Source organism: Podarcis vaucheri (assembly GCF_965113315.1).
Source record: "Podarcis vaucheri genome assembly, chromosome: 14".
In the NCBI taxonomy this organism is placed as follows: Eukaryota; Metazoa; Chordata; class Lepidosauria; order Squamata; family Lacertidae; genus Podarcis; species Podarcis vaucheri.
Window position 1 is genome coordinate 35581094 of NC_138752.1, and position 26093 is coordinate 35607186.

The following is a 26093-nucleotide window of genomic DNA, read 5'->3' on the forward strand; positions in this document are numbered from 1 at the left end:
ACGTCGTATGGGGGCGGTGCGTGCATTAGTCACGCACCGTCCCGACGTCACCTTCCTGCCCGCTGTCAGATCGGACATTAAGGTAAGAAACAATATATGCAGTGTTATATTTGTTTTAAATGTCGCAGTGGTTTTGCGGCTCCCAGGTTTTTTTCCTTCGGAAACAGGTCCAAGTGGCTCTTTTTGTCTTAAAGGTTGCAGACCCCTGACCTAGACAGAGAAGGCACACTGGTCCCCCGGGGTCAGTCTTTCCCATCACGATGAGATTTGGTATGTCTGTTTAAATTACAGTAGTTATTTCTAAATTTGCATCAAATTAGCATAGTATTTGCATCAAATTAGCACATGCAAATTTTATGCAAATACAAATCCTGTTCCAGCATAAGTGGCCGCCTTAAGGACACAACAATAAACAACAACAACGAAAACAAGAAGACACTTGCTCCTCCTAATCTCAGGCGAGCAAATCCTGTGATTCCGCTAGTTGGCCACCAGAAGGAGCAGTGAAACCACGCTTCCTTTTTCCGCTCCTGGCTTTGCAGCTTTTGAAATAGTTTCATGTGATGGCTTGTCGTGTGACCGTGCAGCAGGCTCAATATGGCGGCCTCCATAGAGCGCCTAGTGTATAGAGTAGGCGAGGGGCAGCGACCGACTGCTTTGGTCGTTTTTTCTATGGTGCTGCTCCGCTGCCTTCTGGGAGTTCAGGGTCACGCCGTAGCTTGGTAAGTGCTCAAACCAGAGGAGAAGCCTTTCCACCTCTAAGCATCCTGTGGGCGCGGGGGCGAGAGTTTCCGGCTCTCCCCCCCCCCCGCCGCATTTAGCTAATCTTTAGCTGTGCTTGTACGTGAAGGAAACTCAGGTGATACGAGGGCCGAGGAGATCAAACTGATAATACCCGGGCTGATGTCCCGTTGAACAAGTAACACTGCTTGCAAGGTAGTAGAACAAGGAGAGGATTTTGGAATAGCACCGTATTCCCCGAGTGCTTTTTTGTTTGTTTGTTTCAGGGTAGAGATTCTATATGCATACGCATACAAGTCCTTGCAGAGAACTTTTTTAATTTGGGAGAGCCTTAACAAAATGCTTTCATTCGTCTTATCCTGCCACATCAGTACTTCCCCATCTTATCACATTTGTGGATCTGGCGGCTGTGTGCAGGAAGCTCTCCAGTTTTCTCAAACATTCTTCTTTGTAACTAAATTAGTTCTGTTCTAGAACTTGGTGGTAGTTTTGTCAGGCAGAAATGGGGGAGTGAGACCTACTAGGACGGTTGCTTTTCATTTCCTCTGTTCCAGTTGCTTTAACACAGAGATTGAGTGAAGTTTTTCCAGTGGTGGAGAAAACTCTGGGCACCTTAATTTCTGGCTCTCAGGCTGCATTAAAAGACACGTGAGTGGGGGCAGTAGTTTTCTTAAATCCACTGAGTGTTCCTCCATCTTCTTACACAATGTGGGTTTCCTTAGGATCTAGTTTAGCGCAGAACTGCCTACTTACAGATGTTCAGCCCTCAAAGTGTGCTTCCTCATCCAAGCACAAGCCTGATCTTGCCTGCCACCCTTTTGATTTCTGACCTGCTTAGTGGCAGTTGTTTGCAGTCCCTTGAGTCAGAGTTTCTTCTTTGGTCAGCCCCTCCCCTGGCCTATTTAGCTCGATGTAAAATGACAGGCATGGGAAAAGAGCAAACTTAGTGTGTTTATTAAAGGTAAAGGGACCCCTGACCATTAGGTCCACTCGTGACCGACTCTGGGGTTGCAGCGCTCATCTCGCTTTACTCGCCGAGAGAGCTGGCGTACAGCTTCCGGGTCATGTGGCCAGCATGACCAAGCCGCTTCCGGCGAACCAGAGCAGCACAGGGAAATGCCGTTTACCTTCCCGCTGGAGCGGTATCTATTTATCTACTTGCACTTTAATGTGCTTTCGAACTGCTAGATTGGCAGGAGCAGGGACCAAGCAACGGGAGCTCACCCCGTCGCGGGGATTCGAACCGCCAACTTTCTGATCAGCAAGTCCTAGGCTCTGTGGTTTAACCCACAGCGCCAACCGCGTCCCTTAATGTGTTTATTACCTGAGCATTAATGGAACGGCTTTTAATGGCTCATTAGAGCTGCTTGTGGTGAAATAGAGGTGTTGTCTCAGAAAGATATTCACTCCATGCAGGTGGAGAGGTGGTGTTTCCTAATGGATACCAGTCTTATAACAGATGGCATTTCTTCCACCCAAATATACTCCAAGTTCTAAATGCCTTCCTCAGTGCATCCTATGATAATTCAAAAAAGTAATCTAGAATTTAAGATTTCACAGAATAATAACATTATGAGGCTTGCACAGTTTGGAGGTGATATCTAGCTAGCAGGAGGTCCCACTCTGCAACTTTATTTGTAATTCAATGCTTTTCAGCTAAAGGGGTAGTAACACTGAGGACACCAGCTATCAGTCCATATTTAATTATATGGGTTTTGCATTTCTTGGCCCAGCTTTGTGCAGATTTATTAGAAATTTGCTCCAAATAACATTTTGGGGTCAACCTTGTATCCAACATATGTTGTAAGGAAGCAAGGTGGTGCAAACAATTTGACAGGGCAAGCTAGTGAGTCTGAACCTGTATGATTCACATTGGAAACTTGCAAAATTTCAGGAATTCATTGAACGATGACCTATTACCACCATATCTTCCACCTCGACACGGTCCGCGGCATCACCATCGGTACGTTCGGGACTGTCAAGCTCTCCGACACGGCAACACAACACATGAATCCTGGCTTAGCAATAACAGCACTGTCTTTCCACTGACCGTCACAAGCATCTTCATCTCTGACATCCCTCCAAAGGGTCAGAATAGTCGACATGTCTATGGCCATCTCACTACAGTGAGGGACCCCCTGAGGACGTTCTCTGTGCTGGAGCCTGGTGGGCCAGGGGGCTGCCGTAAACGCAGCCGAGCAACAGTGGAAGAGACTGCCAGGCATGGCAAGTGCCTTGTGGCCCAGAACGGAGGGTATTTCAACACAAAAACCGGAGAGTGCCTTGGGAATGTTGTGAGCGATGGGCATCTCATCCAGTCCTCCGGAGGGATTCAGAATGCTCATTTTGGCATCCGGAAGGATGGCACTCTAGTCTTTGGGTAAGGAATCAGCAACTCTTCCTTTTAAACCAGGTGTTGGGAGCTGGAAATCACATAGTACCTGTCAGGCCATTGGGCCATCTGGCTTAGCATGGTCAACACTGACTGGCAGTGACTTTCTACGATTTCTGAAATCCTAGAAAGCAGGGGAGATACCATGATCACAGACTTGGAGTTTGGAAGGGACTACGAGGGTCATGCAGTTCAACCCCCTGCAATGCAGGAAACTTTCACCCAGTGTGGGTCTCAACCCACAACCCTGAGATTACAAGTCTCATGCTCTTCCACCTGAGCTATCCCTCAGATCATGGTAAACTGTGAACTTGGAAGGGACATTGGTGATCACACTTAGCTCAACCCACTCTTCAGGGCTGGGTTTGCAGTGCAGAGTGTACTGCAGCATCCCTGATGGAGAGCCATTCAGCTTCTGCCTCATAGGAGAGCTCTACCACCTCCTGAGATAGCCTGATCCACTGGCCATTAAAGCAGTATTGTACCACAGTCAAGGCTTTTGCCAGAAGATCCTGGGAAGTGTGGTTTGTGAAAGATGCTGAAAGCAGATCCCTATTCCCATCACAGAGCTACAATTCTCAGAGAGGAAGTGTCCTTTAAATATTTTCAAATGCCGCTCCCTCCTTATAACATGGCTCCTCTGTTGTCTTTTCCAGCTACCTCTCTGAGGAGGACGTGTTGGCTAAAGACAATCCCTTTGTGCAGCTTGTGAGTGGGGTGGGTTGGCTCTTGCGAGATGGGGAGGTCTATGTGAATCAGAGTCGGGCGGTGGAATGTGACGAGACGCAGGAAACAGGTAAATGTGGGGAGGGGGCCTGTTCCTTTTGTCTGCCTGATGCACTGGATGGTCAGAAGGGGAGGAGGAGCGATAACAGGGGGCGTGTATTGATCTGTTCATAATGGGAAGCACCCACAAGGCTTGGTAGCCACCCAAGACTGGAGAGGAACTGATGTGTCTTGCATCTTTTCCTTCAGTCCACTGCCTTTCTGTGCCCCCCCCCATGCTTTCTGTGCTGTTGGGTGGGTGAAGAGCTATGGGATTCACTTGGTTCCTCTGGTGAGTAAGGCTTGGGCAGGGGAAGAACATGTTCCATGAAGGTCCTGGCATGACCTAGCAAGCTCTAGACCACCCCAGGCTCAGCAGGCTCAAGGCCAAGGCTGTCCACGGCCCTAATGGAAAAATTAAGATATAAGATGTAAGCATTAGGAAAAGGTAATCAAAAAGACAAGTGGTGATTTGTGGTGCTGTTTAATTGAATTTGTATGCAACAAAGAAAACCATTTTGCAGCTCCTCAAACACACCAGTGACTTGTGGTTAATGGACTGCAGCTAATCGTATTAATTTTTATTTCCTTCCCAGAACCAGATATCTGGTTTTTTTAATGTTCTTTCATTATAATCACCATGCCCACGCTTCAGTGAAACTGAATTCTTGTATTCTCTCTTCAAATGATTCATTACATTTATGTTTCTTGTCTGTATGCTCATGAAAATTAAATACATATGTTTATATATGGCAAAACAAAAGACCAGAGCTGTGATGGTACCCAGCTTAAAGCAGACAGTATTTAAGAAAACAAAACATGCTTACACCATTCTGCTGCAAGGAGAGGTTTTGCCCTGTGATTTGTTTTTTTTAAAAAAAAACATCCTTGTAGCAGAGTGATTATGTTTCTCAGCTATTTGTACTCTGTCTCTCTTTCTCCCCACCCCTTTGTGGTAGGTACGTTTGACAAGTTCATCAATACTGTGTCTGCGAGGACAGCCGTGGGGCATGACAGGCAAGGACAGCTGGTGTTGGCGCACTTTGATGGGCAGACACATACAAGGGGGTAAGTCTGATTAGTTTTTGAAGTCATTCCTCCTAGTGGGGTAGGTGATCCATGCCTCAGATTGAGCTCTCCTTGGAGGGCCTCTTTATCTCCTAGATGTGTTGTGGGTCAGTTTTGCTTTTTTTATTTAAGTAACAATTCAGGATAGGGACGCGGGTGGCGCTGTGGGTAAAACCTCAGCGCCTAGGACTTGCCGATCGCATGGTTGGCAGTTCGAATCCCCGCGGCGGGGTGCGCTCCCGTCGTTCGGTCCCAGCGCCTGCCAACCTAGCAGTTCGAAAGCACCCCCAGGTGCAAGTAGATAAATAGGGACCGCTTACCAGCGGGAAGATAAACGGCGTTCCGTGTGCTGCGCTGGCTCGCCAGATGCAGCTTGTCACGCTGGCCACGTGACCCGGAAGTGTCTGCAGACAGCGCTGGCTCCCAGCCTATAGAGTGAGATGAGCGCACAACCCTAGAGTCTGGCAAGACTGGCCCGCACGGGCAGGGGTACCTTTACCTTTACTTAACAATTCAGGAGAAAAGTTAAATAAGGAATCCAACTGTAGGTGCTAGCATTTAACATGTAGGTGTCTGAGGAATTTCCATCCTATGACTCAACAAAGAGTGATGAGATTTGGGCATAACACTAAGCCGTGGTTCAATAAACCATGGTGTAGGGACACTTGGTTCTGGTTTGTTTAGCAAACTAATAATAATAATAATAATAATAATAATAATAATAATAATAATAATAATAATTTATTTATACCCTGCCCATCTGGCTGGGTTTCCCCAGCCACTCTGGGCGGCTTCCAACAAAACACTAAAATACAATAACCTAAGGCTTAAACAATCCTGGAGGACTTAGTGTCATGTACGAACCAGGCCTGCCTAGCACCAGACAAGTATTATTCTGTAATGTATCCCGGTTTGCCCATAACGCTAAGAGGTTGGTTTGCAAACCTTAGTTTATGTTAAGTGCAGTAAATCATGGCTTACAGGCTAAGGCACTGGGGCAGGTTCAGATGATTAAATTAAACCATGGTTTAGTTAACCAGGCCTATATGAAAGAGCCTTCTTTTTTTAATGACCTGAATTGACCCTCATCTTAAAGAAAGCAGAGCCAGGTTTGGAAGGTTGGTTACTGTGGTATGTGAATTCTCTCTCACATGAAAATATATGGTCGTCCCCACCAACCCAACCCTCAAGCTGTTATCTTGTCTGTGCTACAGTAATCGCTGGTTCTCTTTTCAGGGCTGCCCTAAGACTTCTCACTGCCTGAGGCAGATGGTGAAGTCTTGTACAGAAGCCTAGCATACAAACAGTTTAATCTTGCATTGACACTGTTAATGTGCCAGAACATTCCACTACACACAAGGACCACAGGCTAGCGTGGCCGGGAACAGAGCATGCCACATGGCTCATCCAGCCCTAACACTTAACTTCCGCTCCCTGCTCTCCAGCATTTGCCTCCTTCCTCTGCCTAAGGATAGGGCCAGCCCTTACTCTTCTTCCGCCTATGCAAGGCATCTTCTCACAGCTATCCCCTTAATTGTTTGCACAGCCTCAGCCTTTGGGATATGGCTGATTTCCTGAAGCAGCAAGGCGTCGTCAATGCCATCAACTTGGACGGCGGAGGGTCTGCAACCCTGGTCTTGAATGGAACGCTTGCTAGTTACCCTTCAGATCACTGGTAGGTGCTGTCACTGTTTGCTAAAGGGGAGCTCGACCCTGTACTCGTGGACAACGCAGAAAGAGCCCCCTGCTGTCACACTTCTGGTCCTGAAGTGGCCAGGCTATGTTTGGGGGGTGAGACAGTTTTCTGTGGGTCTGCATCAGTGTCAAATGAAATTACTACAGCTGAGAAACCTCGCTGTTTCTCCCAGCTTTAAAGAAGGGCCAGGATGTGTACTAGGGCTTGGCTTGGCTGCTGTTGTTTTTCTTTTGGTGCAATCAGTATTTCTTTCTCCCCAGCGAACCTTACCCCATGTGGCGCTGCCCTCGGCAGGTTTCGACTATCCTGTGTGTCCACGAACCTGCCTGCCAGCCTCCGGACTGCAGTGGGCATGGGCACTGCATCCTTGGGGAATGTCAGTGTGATGGAACTCTCTGGAGAGGACCAGCATGCGATGTCTTGGACTGCGGCCCTTCCAACTGCACCCTGCATGGAATCTGTACAGAAGGCAAGGCCACGTAGGCTGGGAGAGGTGTGAGCATGTGGGTCAGGTAGAATAGGTGCCCGGCCTCCAAGTCAGGGCTGCCTATAGAGATGGGGCTCTCAGAAGCACATCACTAGTAGCAAGTAAAGGTAAAGGTAAAGAGACCCCTGACCATTAGGTCCAGTTGTGGCCGACTCTGGGGTTGTGGCGCTCATCTCGCTTTATTGGCCGAAGGAGCCGGCGTACAGCTTCCGGGTCATGTGGCCAGCATGACTAAGCTGCTTCTGGCAAACCGGAGCAGCGCACGGAAACGCCGTTTACCTTCCCGCTGGAGCGGTACCTATTGTTCTACTTGCACTTTGACATGCTTTCGAACTGCTTGATTGGCAGGAGCAGGGACCGAGCAACCGGAGCTCACCCCATCGTGGGGATTCGAACCGCTGACCTTCTGATCGGCAAGTCCTAGGCTCTGTGGTTTAACCCACAGCTCCACCCACGTCCCTACAGCACCCTTGATTTAGAGGCTGCCTATAGAATTGGGGTTCTAGAAAGCACATTGCTATTAACAAGTGGGACTCCTGCTGAGACTGCTTCTGAGCAAATTGGGGTTTTTAAAAACCCTTGGATATATAGCAGGGGATGTTTTTTTACTCCTCTTTTTCTTTTGGTTAAAGGCAGCCTCGGACTAACCTGTTCTGATTTGTTAGGATGCTGGCTCTACCATTGGGCAGAGTGAGGCAACTTCTTGGTATCCAGCATAGGAGCAGTGGTGGCAGTTTCCCACCTACTCCTCCTGAATCTTGGAGGACAGAGCTGTGTTTGCTCCCCAGGCTCCCCATCGCCCCCTAAACTGGCCTTTGGCTTTTAACTCTCTGTTTCCTTTTTGTGTTGGTTTAGTCTGCTTGTTTTTAAATAGAACTGTCTTTTAGACTTGTTAATGCTGTTTTAATGTATTTACGTGTTTGTTACTTTCTTCAAATATTTTCAGTTGCTTTGAGTTGTCACTGAAAAATAAGGTGACTAACTTAATAACAATATTCCCCAAATGTCCTCCGTTTCCCCTTGGCTGTGTCTTATCTGAAAATCCCACGTTCTGTCCTGAATTCCCTCCTTTGCCGGCACTGGTGACTCTATTCCCGGTTGTGCCACAACTTACCTCTCTGTGCCCATGAACTCACTGCTCCAAAATCACATCCATCTCTTCTTTCCCCCTTTATTGCAGAGGGATGTCTTTGTGATGCTGGCTGGAAGAGCCCCAACTGCAGTGAAGGTAGCTGGATTTCCTCCCTAACAATCCTTCCTTTGTAGAGTTGTGTGAATATTTATTTATTGCATCAGTTTGTAACTTGGGAAACCAATTGCAAAAGTTAGGGCAGCGTTTGCCAACCTAATGCCCTCCAGTGGTCTTGGACCGCAAGTTCCATCGGCCCCAGCCATCGTGGGGCAGAGTATAAACTCAAACAAAACAAAACAAACTTTTCACCCTTTGGCCAAATAATAAGCTGAATTGTTACAGTCCTTGAAAATACGCTGCAGTTGATTGAACTGGCAGTAGCTGTTTTTCTCCAGTTTTATTGATTTTATTGCCTTGTTCTTCTTTTATTGCTTTACTTTGTGTTCCTTGCTCCAAGCATTCTTTGGTCAGGATAGAAATTAACTACGGTAAATATATATTTCCAGGGCAACTTACATTGTGATTGACTTTTCTGTTTTGACATTGCTACATGTATTGGGGGGGGGGGAGGCACTTTTGGTGGCCTGCATTGTGGCCACCCAATGCTGAGTTTTTTATATTATTATTGTGATTTATTCCAAAAGAAGGACGAGCTTATGCAAACTGCAGAAACAACATGGGCTGCATTTTCTGTCCTGGGACAGATGTAGGGGATGGAGAGATCCACAGCTGCCCCCTTATCCAGCTTACTCGTGTCCATGCAAGGTCCTTACCATCTGTGTCACCAGGCTAGTGCTTAAATGCAAGGTTGGAATAACTGTGTGTGTGACCCTTCATAGCAGGGAAAGCCAGCAGGTGTTCTCTGGCTGTTCTTGTTGCTGGACTCCAGATCCCATCAGCCCCAGCAAGTGCGGCTTGTGGCAAGGCATGATGGGAGCTGTAGTCTAGCAACATTTGGAGGCTGCCACGTTGGCTATCCCTGCTTTACAAGGGAGGGGTAGAACATGTGCTCACTGGTAGAACATGTGCTTGGAATGCAGAAGGGTCCCAGGTTCAATCCTTGCATTGTATCAATTGTTGGTATATAAATACATCTATAAATAAAAAATCCTGGCGTCTGTGGGGAAGGCTGGGCAAGTCGGCCATTCTGAAAGCATGGAAGCTGCCGCCAATCAGTGCAGACAGTACTGAGCCAATTGAACAAATAGTCTGCTTGGGTATAATTCAGTTATATTGGGGCTTCTCTTGCTCTTGACCTGGAAGCTGCAGGCAATGCAGAGAATGCTGCTGCACAGCTGCCCCTGGGACTGACACCCCACCAGCATATAGCACCTCTGCTCAAAGATCTGCACTGGCTTCCTACCAGGCCAAGTTCAATTAGTTTCTTACTGTTAGTATATAAAGCGCTTAACAGCTTGGGAGCAGTTTACCTGCGAGACTGCTTTGCCCTATATAAGCCCACTTGACTGCTCTGAACTGGCCCTGTTAAAAGTGCCACATAGTATTTGTACAGCATTTGTAAGAAATCAGTGTTTTAGCACGGCAGAACCTTCGCTTTGGCTCGCACTATTGACATCAGGCAGAGTACTTACAGCGAAGGCACCTTTCTGGCGCCTACTAAAGACATTTTTGTTTAGACAAGCCTACCCACACCTGTGGAATGCTGGCATGTGTATTCATTAGGCTTTTAGCTTATTTCTGAAGGTTTTTAATTGGTTTTTAACTGGTAATTTTATTGCTTTATTCTTTTTTGTAAAGGATTTCAGGTTGTTTTCTTTTTGTAGGATGAAGCGCTGTATATAATTTTTGCGAAGCAAATAAACAGTAAATATATATTCCTCGCCACCCAAAGTCCTGATGGTGTTTTGCATGTGGTCTCCTCCCTCCTTCTGTCTCTTCTGCCATAGCCTGTGCTCCTGGTTCCTATGGTGATGGCTGCCTTCAGAAGTGCCTCTGCCTCAATGGTGGTGCCTGTGACCCTGTCCACGGAACTTGCAATTGCTCAGCTGGCTACCAAGGCACGCATTGCGAAGAAGGTGAGAGATTTGTTTATTTTAACTTGGCTGTGGTGATAACGTATTTGCTCTACTCCCTTCTTGCCGAGTTAAAGCTTGCTGGTTAAAATAGCACTGTCTGCACCTGGTACTTGTGTCTGTCACTGCTCCCCTCCCAGCCTTTATAATTCCTTAACGTGCTGTGGGGAGGCATGCTTTGGGCTCCAAATAAATTGGACAGCCAGAAGACAGTGTGTAAATGGGCGAAGAAAAAGACAGTGAAGAAATGGGTGAGTTAGCTGACAGGAGAGGCTAAGTGGGGCCAGCTAGTGGATGAAGAATGTCCAACCTTTCCACATCTTCTTTGTTTGCATCACAGATTCTACACACAGTGCACAGTTAGACTGTGGAACTCACCACCACAGGAGGCAGTGATGACCACCAACATGAATGGATTGGACAAATTCATGGTTATTAGCCACAATGGCTCGGTTCTGCTTCCACAGTCGGGGTATTCATGCTTCTGAATACCAGGTGCCAGAAACCACAGGAGAAGAGAGTGCTCTTGCACACATGTCCTGCTTTCTGGTTTCCCCACAGGTATCTGGTTAGCCTCTGTAAGAACAGCTTGTTCTGGGCAAAGGCAGAAGGGCTTTGTAAGCCTTGGCTGCTCATCCGTGCCTGAAAACCCTGCTGTAAGACAGAGAGCCAGGCCTCATTCTGCCATGTGTTACCCTGGCCTGCTTGCTGTTGTGTAACCCCAACTTGTCTTCCCTGTGATTGTTTTCTCAGCCTGCCCCAGCGGACGGTACGGGCCAAACTGCCAGGATGCCTGTCCCTGCCCAAACCAGCATCCTTGTGATCGGAAGACGGGCAGTTGCAACGTTTCTGCTGAATGCCCCCTGCCTGACGACGTAGACAGAAGTAAGTGGGTCAGGGGCCTCGTGACTCAGGAGGAGACACAGCCTGAGCTTTTCTTTCGGAAGGTTTGGCCCTTGGCCTTTTTGCTTCCTGTTTAAAAGGGTCCTGGAAAGATAGGAAGAGGCCTTATTTTGACTCTGGCTCATTGGCCCACCAATCTCAGTATTGTCTTCCCTGACTGCCAGCTGCTCTCCAGGGCTTTGGGCAGGGATCTCTCTCATGTTGTGGAGGGGGCTGACTAAAAATCAGCCCTCCTGCCAGGGAAATATCTCCTCACTCATACATATATATGAAGCAAACCTTTAATAGTAGAAAAGTGTAACATGCTGACTGAGAGAAACAAAACATATTGAGGCAAGTGACAGGTAGCCTTTTCTAAACAGACAACCTGAAGAAAGGGGCCAATTCTAAAGTACAGCATAAAAGCCCTGCTCATTAGAGGCCAGGTATTCTATTGATCAAATTAGGCCTCAGTGCTTTTCCTACATCTTAGCCCAGGCATAGGCAACCTTGGCCCTCCAGATGTTTTGAGACTACAATTCCCATCATCCCTGACCACTGGTCCTGTTAGCTAGGGATCATGGGAGTTGTAGTCCCAAAACATCTGGAGGTCCGAGGTTGCCTTTGCCTGTCTTAGCCCTACCTGGAGATTGAACCTGGAAGCTTTTGCATGCGAGGCTGTTGCTCTGCCTCAGCCATGTGGTTCTTCCCTGTGGTGTTATACCTGGGACAGCTCTTTCTCTCCCTCACACCCCGGAGGGCTGCTGCCAGTCAGAATAGCGGTACCATGTTGAATAGGCCCAAGAGATTTGATGGCTTCATATATCCCAGCTACCCTCTTCTTGGTCTACATTCCAGAGTACCTGTGGATTTTGGGGTAGCTTTCTAGTGGTGCAACGTACAAGGGAAGACGACGGATCAAAAAGCTGTAAGAAAGGGGAAATGGGACGATGGCACTGTATAGAAAAGTGGGGTGGGAAGTGGACTTTATTCCTGGTGCGTTTCAGGGGTGCCTCTTTCCCAAGGAGTGTAAACACTGTAAACTGAGGCTTTGAGCCAGGTGAAGTTAAGACCTGCTTGAGTCCTATTGGAAATCTCATCAATTTCAAGGGTGCTTAAGCTCCAGTTGCATTGGAACCAAAGTTACTATGTCTTGATCTTTGAATGCTTGCTGAAGTTGAGCAGATTACAAATGGATCGAGTCTGATGGAATGTATGGATTCTTTGAGAAGGAATTCCTTGAAACAAGTTAGGGCACTAGGGGCGTCGTCTCTTTTTTGTCGCCACCCCACCCCCTTACACAGTTGTCATCTGCGTTTGTCTTGAACAAACTGTCCTGCCCATCCCTTTCAGGACAGCAAGAGAAATCTAGGCTCTTGATCTGACGCGACAATTAAGCCTTCAGGGATCCATTCCAGTCTATTTGCTGCATTGGAGATTTGCCTTGTCCCTTGTGCTTGGCAATTAAGCATCTAAATGCCTCTCTCTCTCCCTCTCTCTCACAGGGCAGTGCTTGCTGAAGGCCGATGAGAAAGGTGTGCTCCTTTGGTTTACAATGTAAGTTGTGTGCTTTGTGTTTTTGTAGTGTGGTTGTATGTTGTAATATATTCTAGCTTCCTGTAATAGAGCTAGTCGCAGAGTCTTAGTCTACAAGGCCCCCTCCACCTCTGCGTAGTCCAGCCCCTTGCCCAGTGCAGGCAGTATAGATCACCCCCAATAGACAGCTGTCCATCCTTATCAGGACACAAGAAGGGGTCTGCTGGATCAGGCCAGTGGCCCATCTAAACCAGCAACCCTGGTCTCATGGTCGCCAGCCTGATGCCTACAGGAAAGCTGCAAGCAGGAGCTGAGCACTCTGCACCTGCAAATCCCAGAAAGTGGTATTCAGAAACATTACTCTGGAGGTGGAGCATAGCTTTGGCAGCTGGTAGCCTTTGTTAGCCTTTTCCTCCATGAATTTGTCCAATTCTCTTTGAAAGCTATCCAAGTTGTTGGCCATCGTTGCCTCCCCTGGGAGCAAATTCCATAGTTTTAACTATGCAGTGTGCACCTCCACTTTGAAGAATCTGCATCATGGGAGATGCTCACCACCTCTCTAGGGAATCGGTCCCATCGTCCATCTGGCCTTGTCATCAGGAAGCTGCTTCTAATGTTCAAGCGCAGTCTCTCCTCCTGCAGCCGAAGGCTATTAGTTCTAGCCTCGTCTGCTGGGACAAGTCTATTTTATCAAAGTGAATATAAGAAATGGGAATCTCTTGACTTCTATTGTCAGTTCGCAAGCTGGTGTGTTAAGGCACTGTAAACATGCTGATTATTATTTTCATCGGTTAACATTATTAATAGTATTTTTATTTTGTTTTTGTTTTTACAGTAAGGAATGGTTTATAGGAGTCTTATCTGTGCTGCTTCTGGTTAGCACCGGTTTCAACATAAAGCACTTTTGCTACAGCAGCTCCACAGGCCGGCAGAACTATAACAATTACCTCTCCAGGCGTCCCAACAGTTCCCACTATGAACTATTAGGGAAATCAAGCAGTTTTCCACTTGCAGGAGGAGAGAATGAAGACTACACAGAAGACACAGAGACCTAACACAGACGCCTGTGATCCTTTGATGTGAGAACCAGCAGGAGGCCCCATCCATCACTCTTGTGTGATGATACACTGTAGCGGAACCTTCCAGAAGGAACTAGTGACTTCCACGTAGAACTTGACTACTGCTCCTCTCATTGGCCTCGCCTAGGGGCAACGGACCTTTTCCCAGTCCAAGGCCCCATATTCCCATCTGGAAACCCCCAGCAGTGAACAGGGCCTAAGGCGAAAGAGGGCAGAGCAGTTAACCCAAGTTTTACCTTTTTGTGTACTGTAGGCTCGTTTCCACAAACACACCTCTGTATCCTCCATCGCGCTAAGCAAGAGGGAGTATCAGAGTTAAAGGACACATTTCAGCTGGCAAAAGAAACATCTGGGGAAGTGTGGGGCTTTGGGAGGGGGTTGCACTGTGAGGAGGGTCCTGAGGGACAGATAAGAGAGGGATAGATTTGGCTTCCAGGCCTGAGGTTCTCCACCTCGGACCCATCCTTTCCAAAATGAGCCACTGCCCTTCCAGATGTTTTAGGTTGGGGAAAGAAATCTAGAAGTTGCTGGGGCTGGCCTTGACCTCTCTGCTGCTCCAGTAAAGGACTCCAAATAGAATCCCCTGTGCATAAAAACTACCACCACATTACAGTATGGACTCCAACTTCCATCACTGTCAGCCATCATGGCTGATGGTCACAGATGAGGCAAGATGTAGCCCAACAGCAGCAAAAGGGCTGGAGGTTCCCCACCTGCGATGTGTCATGAGCCAAAATGGCTCATGTATAACTACCAGTTTTTCCTTGCTGATAACAGGTGGATATAGCCAAAGTGCAGAGTGGGGCTGTTTAAAAGCCTTCTTGCAAACAGCCCTGTGCTGTTTTGCAGAGGCTGCTGCCTTCCTCTCTTTCCCATGCCCCCTTGACAGCCCAGATCCGGCCCAAGCCTGTATGCCTCTGCCCCACTCCCAATTGGTTTGGGATCCAGGCTTGGGCCGGATCCAGGGGTGTCAAGGGGCAGGAGAAGATTCTGGGTACATCCTTACTAATTTCTTGTAAGTGGTGGTTGCAGCTTTCGCTGGGAAGACTAATGGGCTGCTTCAAAAATAATGTTAAACCCTAGTTACAAATTAACTGGCTTGATGCAAATGAGCAGTGTGCTGGTTCACAGCGCTCATTACTTGTTCTTGTATTGCTCCAGTCTGTGCCATGCTGGGGGGAGACGTACCAGAGCCTGGTTCAGCATCACATGTTGAGAAAGTGCTAAAAGAATTGATAATGAAAAGGGCTTCACTGTGAGGAATTTTACTTCCAACTCTGGTTATCAGAGTGCTTGACTCTTAACGCCTTAAGTATGATGGCCTAAGTTAGGCCTATAGCGTACGATCTTATGACAAGTTTTTTAGTAATATATTTTGTAAGATGTAGCTGCGGGTGGGGTTGCCTTCCGATAATTTATTTTAAAGCAGAAATTAAGCCTGTCTCGGCCTGAATACACAAACCACTTTTTCTTTCTGTTGCACTTTGCCTCTTCCTTCATAATGCCAGGGGTCTTTGGCAGCCCATGTGAAATGTTGTGCCATATTTTAAATTGTGTGTTTTGTTAGCTTCAAAAGTTGAAGAACAATTGCAGCAACCATCCATGTTTGGTGCAGGGATATACTTTTTATACAATCAGGACTATATACTTTTTACACAATAAAGTGACATTTTTTCCTCTTGAGTTATGAATGTTGTCCTTTGACTACCTGAAAGAGGGTGCCAAGACTTGGCATTGTTTCCAGATGCATAGTGTCAAGAGTCTCATCCATTTTTACATGGTCCCCAGATACCTTAAAGCCTACATACAAAATTGGAACTCTACAAAGGTTCAAATGCACAAAAATACTACTTTATTTTAGATCAAAAATTAAAAAACACATTTTACTAAAAACTTCCATCTTACTATAAATTACAAACAAAAACTCTAGCAATGTAGTTATGTGTTAAGGCCACATTTGAGATACAGTAGTGGAAACATTAATTGTTTCACTGCCTGGTTTATGAGCAATTCCATTTCTATCAGCTTTGCACCTCAGAAGCAAACTATTGCCCAATCATCTGTGGATTCTAAAAAAACACAAACATTTGCAAAATCTGAATTAAAAAAACCACTCTAGAACATCCCTGATAATACTCCTTAAAAATATCTTTCTGAAAAAGGCAAATTTGTGCTCACAAAGTTTACACTCAGTGTTTATCCTTATCATGGTCATGGCTGATTTTTGTGTGTGATTTTATATGTTTTGCCACTGTATTTGCTGAGAGAATACAGCAAACTGCTGGAGTGTGTGTGTGTAATCCCTTCTGGTTCTCATACAGTCAACAGAAAACTAAGTAAAGAGAACCATAAAATCAAATTTTAGTATTGGGACAGATGAGCGAGGAATAATGAACCCATTTCGGTCTCTCTTTTTGGGGGGAGAGGGAGTAATGCTCAATGTGTACACATTCTTAATGCTAAGAATCAAGAAACTCATCCTAATCCATATGTACAGCAAAATTGCATTTTATACACATTTAACTTGCGTGATTTGAACCTTACGCAGTTGAAAACCAGCCAGTTGAAATCAAATTGCTTGCACCCATGAAGGGAGAGCTTAAAAGCTCCTTTTGCATAAGGTTTTCCTGGCCCAGAAAGAGCTTTTAAGCTCTCATACTTGCTTACTGGGTTCTGGGAAGTTCTTGTGGGGGAGTGGTTTGAGTATATGTGTTTTTGCGTATATGCGCCAGCCCCGTACCTTTACCCCTGTGCAGGACGCAATGGTACTGTAATACATAACAAGTTATAGTTGGGTATAATGAGCTCAACTAATATATAGTAAAAAAATAGAACGAGATCATCTCTTCGTCAGCATTTCAAAAGTGACATTCTGGAAGAGTATCTTCATGAGGGGCTGGGCTATTTCTGAATGACCACTGCCCATCCTTCAACCTCAAGGGGATCAAGAAAGTGTGAAAATGCTGGTGTGTTGGAGTCTGATCCTGAGCAGCTTAGGCCACCCAGTCCTAGAACCTTCCCATTCAGAAAATGTGAATGAGGATATGCCCTGCTTGCTTGAGAAGTGGCTGTTATCAGATCCCTGCATTGATGCCCACTGCATCCAACAGGAAAGAGGGCAACAGACACCCCCCATAAAATCCAGGCATCAACCTACAGCTTGCCTGCCCCAAATTTCAGGAACTCTGATCAAGCTAGCTGTCCTACCATGGTGAAAAAGGAGATAAGACAGCCAGAACGTAGGAAAATGTAGGAAAGGAGGACTCCTTCCTTTCCTCCATCCCAATATGAAGAAGTGGGGGGTGATTGACAAGTAAGGGGCTTGTGTGCCTAAATGGAGGAGAAGCACATGTGGAAGAGGTGGGTGGTGTTGGCGTTTTGGCTCCCAATCCCTGCAGGTTCTGGCTAATTGCCACTGACCATTTTCACTTCCTGGAATGTCAAATGGAGATCATGGAATGGTCCTGCCTGGGTCCAATAGAAATGGTCCAATGGGGACAGCTGTGCAGCTCCTGGGCATTTTCGATTGCTGAACTCAGAAACAGGAGGCTGGAGCTGATGCACAGCATCGGGATGGGGAGTTTTCAGGGCAACCCTGAGGTAGCAACCATGTTTGCATCCGACTCAACTGGTGATGGAAACTGCTTTTTGTATTCCTCTACTGTGGACCTCCCACACCAGGATCTCATTATAGGAAGCTGTGAAGAGGCGTTTCCCAGACGGGGTAAACCGGCAGAGGCACACAGCATCATCGTGGCCCAGGTAGTCTCTCTCAGCCTTCTTTGGGTGCTCGATCAGCCTCAACATGCGCTCTGTAGGGCAGACAAAACCACAGACTAAAAAAACATCCTTTTATAAATCAAGGACAGTGCTATTCTGCATTTGAAGGATGTGTACATGTATAAAAATCATCTGCCCAAGAATCTCAGCCAGGGTTGATTTTCGAGTTCCCCAGACAATAAATCATCAGGGTGCCCTGCCCTGGGGGGGGGGGCAGAGACATTAATAAAGAGCACCCAGGAATCTTCTGACCAGATGACTCATGCAAGCGAGGCTACATTGCTCTGAAGGTTTTTTTACCAGCCATATGAAATTGGTCATTGCTTTGTCACCTGAGGGCAATAACAGAACTGGTTTTAAAAGTAAAAAAGCAAAGGCAATGCAGTGCCCAAGTTGGAAAGTTTTGTTAGCTTCCTTGGACCTTCTCGGTGGGCTCCCTGTGGGCTTTTAGGCAAAGTCGACTGCCCTACTTTCTGCTCCCTGACGGTGAGAATGATCTCAAGTTTCTAGGCTTAGCGACTACGAACGTATGCTCAAAAGCATGAGAATAACACTCAGCACCAATGAAGTCTCCTGCAAGTCCATCCCTATGCACAACTGGATGGCTTTAAAAACGGATTAGACAAATTCATGGAGTGTAAGGCTATCAGTGGCTACCAGCCATGATGACCATGTTCTACCTCCACTCTGAGTACCCAGGACTCATAAGTGGGGAGAGTGCTGCTACACTCAGGTCCTGTTTGTGGACTGCCCATGGGCACCTGGCAGGCTCCTGTGAGAACAGGATGCAGGACTAGATGGGTCATTGGCCTGATCCAGCAGGACTCTTCTTACGTTCTCACAAGTGCCCCACCTGTCTGATAGGTGATAACACTTCTGGAAACACAAAAGGGGAATGCTCCGTGCTAGAGCATCTCCCTTGCATGCAGGAAGTCCCAGGTATCTCTAGGTAGGACAGGGGGAAACTCCCAGTCTGAAAACTTAAGAGTGCTGCTACCAGTCAGTGTAGACAATACTGAGCTAGATGAACCAACGGTCTGACTCAGCATAAGGAAGCCTCCTATGTTCAGTGCTGTATTTCCAATGCAGGCGGCAACTACACCACCCTTGACAGCCATCCAGCCCAGCTTCAACTTAACTACTTTCATCACAGGAGAGCCCCATCACCTTCTGAGGCAGCCTGAAGTGCCATAGATATTTAAGTAGAGCATATAGAGGTCCCAGGCTCAGTCCCTGGCAGCTTCTCCAGGTAGGGCAGGGGGAAAACCTCTATCTGAAATGCTGAAGAGCTGCTGCCAGTAAGTGTAATAATACTGAGCAAGATGGACAAATGACCTGACTCCATGTGAGGCTGTCTCCTATGTTCCTATGCAAGGTTACTTGGCTCTTTCCATATACAGAACTGCCTTCCGAGGGGTCTTTGGACACTACCCCCACCTGCCCATTGGGGTCTTCTGAATACCCACCACTGAAGCCAACGGCTATAATACAGGCAGCAGGAGACAAGCTTAGCGACGTGGCAAAGTACGGCAAGGAAATCTTCTCTATGACCTGCACACAAGCGAGAGGAAAAAAGTCCCAAGGTGTTAGAATCTATTGCAAAATGAAGAGGAAGTGTTATTTTTGCAGTGTGGAAAAGGCTGCTTATTTTTCATTCCAATACACACCAGGAAGGCACAGGAGGAGAAACTTCTCCTTGCAGGCATTTTTGAACAGAAAAATGTCCAAATGATCAAAGGAATGCACCCTCTGTATGTGTGGGCTTGCAATAAATGTTGCAATCTGCTCTAAGATGCAATCGGATTAATGTGCAAGAATGTCCAACTAACAATTGCAGCATCTTGCAGAGGGCACAAAGGGTGGAACCCATTAGGCTGGGCAATTTGACTCTGCAAAACGGAAGCAGCCATCACTTCTGCAGGAAAATCTTAGGCATTTGAGAAAATGCAAAAGGAAGGAAAAAGGGTGGGGAGAGAGTCAACCCCCCAAATATAAGTTGAGTGGTCTATTGAGAAAATGGAGCAATCCATGGGTTTCTCTGTCCCTCTCCATTTCAGCTGCAGTTGGGGCATGCAATCCTGCTCAAGTCTGGGGGTGGGGGGAGAGGCTGGAAGTTATACAGCGTCCAAATCTGTTGAACTGCAGTGACCTGCTACATCTCGACTTGCTTGGTGCTGCTTTGCTTTTCAGTCAAACTCTATGAGCTAAACAGAACAAGGAGAAGCTCCCTGTAACATTTCTGGTGCTAGGGCATGTGGCATTTTTGAGACTAAAGGCAGGGGGCTACAAGTCTCCATGCTTCTCCCACAAAGGAGAAGGGTCATGGCTCAGTGGCAGATCATCTGTTTTACACGTGGAAGGTTTGGAATTCAATCCTTGGTATCTCTGGGAAAGACTCATGCTTGAAACCTTGGAAAGTCACTGCCAGTCAGTGTAGACAGTAATGGATCAATCATCTGACTCAGTATACGGCAGCTTCCTATATTCACCAAACCACAAACACCTAGAGACTCAGGCAAATAGCCAGAAATTTCTTGTGTATGTGAGTTTTGCATATATAACAAACATCCCCTGCTGCCACAGCCTGAAACTGTATAGCCCAGGAACATATTAAACTACTTTTTGTTGTTTGCTGGTCTTTCTAGCTCAGCACTGTCTACACTGACTGGCAGCAGCTCTCCAGGATCTCAGACTGAGGTTCTCTCTCAGCCCTACCTGGAGATGCTGGGGACTGAATCTGGAATCCTCTGCATGCAAAACAGATGCTCTAACACTGAGCAACAACTCTCATATGATGTCAGGTTTCTGCTTGTCTAGTGGAACAGCTAACAGAGCTAAAATAGACCCATAACAAAGATTAAGGGAAGCATGCCAGCAGAAGGTGACCCACCACCAAGTCCACGGCTGAGCCAATAACATTAGGCTCATTGGTCAGATGCAACTCTAGCAGTCCTGCTGGTAGAACACACAAGATCTCAGACAAGCCAAGATATGAGGCACCTGTTTCTGTTGCAGGCTGTAGAAGAGGATCTCCTTCTGCAATCCAAAGCCTGTATAAGCAATCATGCTCCTGTCCCAAGGGCAAAATGCTGCTAGGCTGGGAGGCAGAGGGTTGGGTACCTGGAGGGGAAAGGCAAAAGCATGAGTGACAAGGCAGGTGTGCATCATTTGGAGCTAACCAACCTCCAGTTCAGGGCTAGCACAAAGTTAATGGAATCTGAACAATTATTTCTTCTGGGGTGTGGAGTGGAGAACTTTCCCCTCTTTGAAATCTGGAAGCTGCATCCAGAAACCCTTCTAAGCATTTAGTGCAAACTAAGACTGCCATTTGAATAGCTCTTTTCGACAAAAAAATGAGGAAATAGAAACTAGTCCTTTATTTAAAGCCAGAATTCTACAGATTCTTTGTGACCACGGTTTTGTAGATCTCCTGAGCTACACAGCTAGCCTCGTCCTATATATTCATTTGGCAAATGCCAAGAAGGCACTCAATCTGCTCTTGCTTCTCCCTTGTAAAATTTTCCAGCCTCAGGAAATTTTAACAAGCAACACTACAAAACACACCACATGCTGAAAAGCTTATTGCTCAGCAGAGGACTGGAGGCTACAGCAAGATATCCTCACCTCGGGACCTGTAGGAGCTGGGAAGCTTAGCCAGTCAATGAGCTCACATTTGTCCTTCATCCAGTCAGAGACCCAGACACTGACACGTCGGTCGTCACTTGCAGCCAACCAGAGATCATCACCTTCAACGCCAAGTTCTATGTGCTAGAGGACAGGATACCAGAATGACAACAGCTCTTGTTTTACACACCTGTCCTCTGAAACTGGTGGTGCAGGGCATGATGACATACCATTGTACGGATATGTAAAAAAAGGGAGTAACAAGGGCTCAGTATAAATCCAGAGTGTGTTTGTGTCTTGAGGACTAGCCACCCTACTGCTGCTGAATACATAATGTGCAATAAACGTAAGTAGGGAACAAGAAAAATCATTAGGGGCACAGAACTGGTTACACATGAAATAATACAATTAGAAAATAGTAAGAGATTGGTTAAAATGGTATACTCTATTTTTAAACTGCCTTTCTCTACTGAAGGTTTTCCAAATCATAAGCATAAAGGCCTAAATTACTTGGAGAACAAATACTTGGAAGGAATGTCTTTCCTGATACCAACTGGCCCATGATTCAAGAGCTGCAAGGGAGGCCCTTTTGTTGCCTTGTTGCTGGATGTAGTAAACTGCACAGTGATGCACAGTAGGATCTTCTCAGCAGTGGCACCCTGTTTATGGAATGCTCTCCCTTCTGACAGCACGGTCACTGTTTATTGTTCAGTGACAGCTGAATAAATACCTCTTTGCTAGCCTGCTGTGCTGTGCCAACTGGTTTAGGAATTTGTCATCAAATGTTTTTACATTTCATACTGCAACCCCCCCCCCCCCCGATTTGAACTGAATTGTTGAGTCTTACACATGAGTCTTAGTGGTTGAATTATTGCCTGGCCTGGAGTAAGACAAACCAACAGCCCGAGTCTGGATGTAATGGGAAGACAAACCATGGCGGCAACAGCAGGACGGAGAAAGGAGTGCAGCGCCTGGAACCTTTGTTCAGTGAAACCACACATTTGCTCATTCACGCTAAGTCGTGGTTTGGCTTTGTGTTATGTGCAAACTGGGTCAAAGTGGCTTACAGCACAGATTCAATTAAAAATCAAGTGCTGAACATCCATTGATCCGCCAGTGAGGAAAGGTTGTTCGGACGTCATACAGATTTCCGTCTCACCTGCTTTCTTGTGCAGTGGATAACATTGATAGGTGATGATCGGTGGTCAGTCAGGACACGAATGGTCATCCCTGTGCGTGGACTACTGACAGCCATCATCCCATCCTTGCCTCCAGACAAGATGATTTCCCCTAGAGAGTGAACGGAGCACAAAGAAGAGGGGAAAGAGATTCTGGGGTTGCCATCAGGGGTTGGATGATTTCATCTGCCTTGCCCCACCCTCCAACCCTAGGAGCCCTCAGAAGGGAGCTGCTTAATGGATACTTGAATTCACCCACTGTGTGTTTACTTAAAAGCTTACGTATGTTAAATGAGCTGCTGATTGTTATTATTAATTTTTAGTGGCACCTGAGCAGTGCTTATTATTATTTTGACAAAGTAATAATCATAAATAAATAAGAATAAAAATGTGCACCCCACCACTGATACCATTCCTTTGTAACTATCCAACCTCCCAAAATTTCAGCACCTCTTGCAATGGTTGAACGCCATTCCATTTTAACAGTACATATTCTACAAACACTCTCCATATTACCTCAAAATCATTTCTCCTGCATATTCTCCATCTTACCTTAATGACACATGTAAATTTATCAATAGCTATAACCCACACCTCTTTATACCATTCTTCCATTTTATATTCTGCTTGCCCCTTCCACTGCTTAACTATAATGTGTGAAGCTGTCAATAAATTTGTGAGCAAGTCCTTCAAAGCCTGTGAACCTTCCACCCCATTGCAAATTGATAATAATGCAGTGCTTTTTGGGGCAAGATTTGATGTTGGCATCTAACAAGGTCCTACCATCTGCGGAGTATCCAAGTGCGGTTACAGCCACCGGGTGGGGGTGCATCTTGAGTTCCATCTCTGTCCGGGAAACGCTGAACACCCGGATGGTGCCGTCGCTGTACCCTGCCACAATATGCTGGCTTTCTTCCCCACTGACAGTGGTGGCCACTGGGCTCCACGCCAGGCAGAGGGAACTCTAGAGGGGGAGTAAGGAACATATTGGGAATACCCATTGGTTCTTTCAGGCACAACACCACAAATATGAAACTTCTGGGCTAAGAGGTTATGCCATCAAAAGAGTCACTCATCTCTAGTGAATTCTAGGGAAAGAGTAACTGGGTGTTGAGAGACTGCATTTCATCTCAGCAGTTACCTGATTGAGCACTTGAAACTGCACCACCAGCTCCAGGCTGGCAAGGGACCAAACTCTCACGCTGCCATCCTCCCCACAGGTAGCACAGTGAGACTCTCCAGGGCTGAAGGCCACCTCGCTAACCTGCAGTGGCAACAGAGAGGATAGAAGAAGAAGAAGAAGAAGAAGAAGAAGAAGAAGAAGAAGAAGAAGAAGAAGAGAAGAAGAAGAGTTTGGATTTGATATCCTGCTTTATCACTGCCTGAAGGGAGTCTCAAAGCAGCTAACATTCTCCTTTCCCTTTCTCCCCCACAACAAACCCTCTGTCAGGTGAGTGGGGCTGAGAGACTTCAGAGAAGTGCGACTGGCCCAAGGTCACCCAGCTGCATGTGGAGGAGCGGAGACGCGAACCCGGTTCACCAGATTACGAAGCTTTGATAAACTTCCAAGAAGAGTAGTCTCTTTACCATCAAGGAACTGCTTACAAAACCTCTTACCTGGTTCTTGTGCCCACTAATCAGCCGGATACTGGTGTTGTCTGCCCAGCTGACATACCACAACGTCCCTGCCGTCGTGCCAACAATGCCCATATCCATACAGTCGTCGAAGGCGGCACTTACAATGGTTCCATCCAGGGTCATTTCCTGTTCCAAAAGGACTGAGCTAGATCTACAGGGAGGGAAAAGCAGAACAATAGATCACACTCTACCTGGGCTTCAGAGAAGGGGTGGGGAGCCTTCTTCAGTCTGAGGGCCACATTCCCTTCTAGGCATCCTCCCAAGGGCCACAAGCCAGTGGTAGGCAAAGCCAGAGGCATGATGTGAATTTTACCCTTGTACAGCAGGCTAGTTACTACACACACTCCAACTCTCCTCTGTGTTCTCCCATCCATACAAGGAAGAGGCATTCTCAGATTTCAGGACGCATTCCAGGCAGGTACAAACCCTCTGGGTAAAAAGACAGTGGCGGAGTGTTCCAAGGGCCAGAAAGAGGGGCTGGGGCTTATGGGAACTGCAGTCCAGAGCATTTGGAGGGCACCAGGTTAGGCGAGGCAACCCTAGATGCTCTGTTTACAATGAGGCCCATGTAAGAGCCGTCTGTATTCAGCTCTTCATTCCACACAACATGACTGTCCACTAGAACTTTGTCATGCAAATTATTAACATGATCCCTAATATTCATTTGCACACAAATCTGGAAAGACTCATTAAGCCACCTCAGTTAAGCAAAAAAGTTTCTTTTGCCTTGGGAAAAGTCATTTCAAACACAAAATATTCTTCTTTAAAGAGCTTGTCAAAGATAACTGCCTAGAAAAAGTGTGAAAGCACTTGCTGGTAAAAATATAAAGGAGCTGCCGCTCTCCAAAATCAAAAAAATGGCTCATTAATCAAGCTTATCTTTTCTTGATGCTGGCCTGTAATCTGGGAACTGTTGGCTCTCCAGATTCTGATGAACTAAAAAACCCCATTAGCTCCAACAACCATGGTCAGTGGACAAGGATGATGGGAGTTGTAGTTCAGCAGCACCTCGAGGCCGAAAGGCTCCCCACCTGCCTGTGATCATGGAACTGATTTTTAAAATATGGATGACTGTTTTGAACATGATAGCCATGTTCAAATATATATAAGGATGTCACATAGAGGAGGGAGAAAGGTTGTTTTCTGCTGCTCCGGAGAAGCGGACACGGAGCAATGGATTCAAACTACAAGAAAGAAGATTCCACCTAAACATTAGGAAGAACTTCCTGACAGTAAGAGCTGTTCGACAGTGGAATTTGCTGCCAAGGAGTGTGGTGGAGTCTCCTTCTTTGGAGGTCTTTAAGCAGAGGCTTGACAACCATATGTCAGGAGTGCTCTGATGGTGTTTCCTGCTTGGCAGGGGGTTGGACTCGATGGCCCTTGTGGTCTCTTCCAACTCTATGATTCTATGATTCTATGATTCCACCCACCCACCTAGTACAGGCTTCCTAAGTGGACATCTGAATTATCACCTCTCTCTAGGGCTAAGCAAACCTGAGTCAGATGATGCATTACCTGGCACTGGAACCTTTTACTCTCAGCTCCTGAACCGCTGCCACTGACCACAGCTGAATTCTTTTGGTGTTGCTGCCGCTGACTAGCCTGTCTCTGTGACACTGCAGAACCCCTAGACAAGTCAAGCGTTTATTCTGGTTAATGGCTGGGTTTCCGCCTTTGAATGTTGAACAGCTGCAGAGCTCTCTGGTGATGTCAGCGCCATAGAGACATCCCTTCCAAAGATCTTTGACTTTCCAAAGTGGAGCATTGAGGGTACAAACCACAGGACTCTTTTCTTCCAGCCTTCGCTACTGCAGCTCCCACAGCCAATGACACAAACAACTTTGAAAAATCAGCAGCAGCTTGCCAGGGCGGCTGCGGGAGCTACAGCAGTGAGGGTTAAGGGGTGCTTTATGGAAAAAATGACACAGACAACATAAAAAAGTCTTAAATCCAGCCACAATCAATTCTAGCATCTGAGAATTAAAACTGGGCTGGACCAAGGTGCTAAGAAAAAGCCAGAACATTTCTCCAAGTAGCTTAGTACAGTCCACACTGATGGCCA

General features: G+C 46.6%; 2 protein-coding genes across 2 annotated transcripts in view; one reads left to right on the top strand and one right to left on the bottom strand.

Annotated features, from left to right (window-relative positions):
* Window positions 1-554: 554 nt before the first annotated feature.
* NAGPA (N-acetylglucosamine-1-phosphodiester alpha-N-acetylglucosaminidase) lies at window positions 555-15494 on the top strand. The gene is made up of 11 exons (XM_082199101.1): window positions 555-722; window positions 2636-3121; window positions 3790-3929; window positions 4858-4966; window positions 6513-6641; window positions 6923-7131; window positions 8330-8377; window positions 10189-10317; window positions 11068-11199; window positions 12702-12753; window positions 13568-15494. Exons 1-11 carry the CDS (start codon window positions 598-600, stop codon window positions 13785-13787), a joined length of 1779 nt encoding a protein of 592 aa, XP_082055227.1. The 5' UTR covers window positions 555-597; the 3' UTR covers window positions 13788-15494.
* Window positions 15495-15640: 146 nt separating this feature from the next.
* Window positions 15641-26093, bottom strand: part of WDR90 (WD repeat domain 90) — a 44887-nt gene continuing 34434 nt past the window's right edge. The window contains exons 35-43 of the mRNA XM_082199033.1: window positions 25547-25658; window positions 24011-24182; window positions 23535-23657; window positions 23177-23357; window positions 22375-22505; window positions 21216-21359; window positions 20592-20711; window positions 19058-19142; window positions 15641-17623 (exon numbers count right to left, since the gene is read on the bottom strand). Coding sequence (XP_082055159.1) covers window positions 17436-17623; window positions 19058-19142; window positions 20592-20711; window positions 21216-21359; window positions 22375-22505; window positions 23177-23357; window positions 23535-23657; window positions 24011-24182; window positions 25547-25658 — 1256 coding nt within the window. The 3' untranslated portion in view covers window positions 15641-17435. The remainder of the gene's footprint in view (window positions 17624-19057; window positions 19143-20591; window positions 20712-21215; window positions 21360-22374; window positions 22506-23176; window positions 23358-23534; window positions 23658-24010; window positions 24183-25546; window positions 25659-26093) is intronic.

Coding starts and splice junctions, on each gene's coding strand:
- NAGPA (XM_082199101.1), top strand. CDS start 598: ATGGCGGCCTCCATAGAGCGCCTAGTGTATAGAGTAGGCGAGGGGCAG. Junction 7,132..8,329: donor GCATGGAATCTGTACAGAAG/GCAAGGCCACGT, acceptor CCTTTATTGCAG/AGGGATGTCTTTGTGATGCT. Junction 8,378..10,188: donor GAGCCCCAACTGCAGTGAAG/GTAGCTGGATTT, acceptor CTTCTGCCATAG/CCTGTGCTCCTGGTTCCTAT.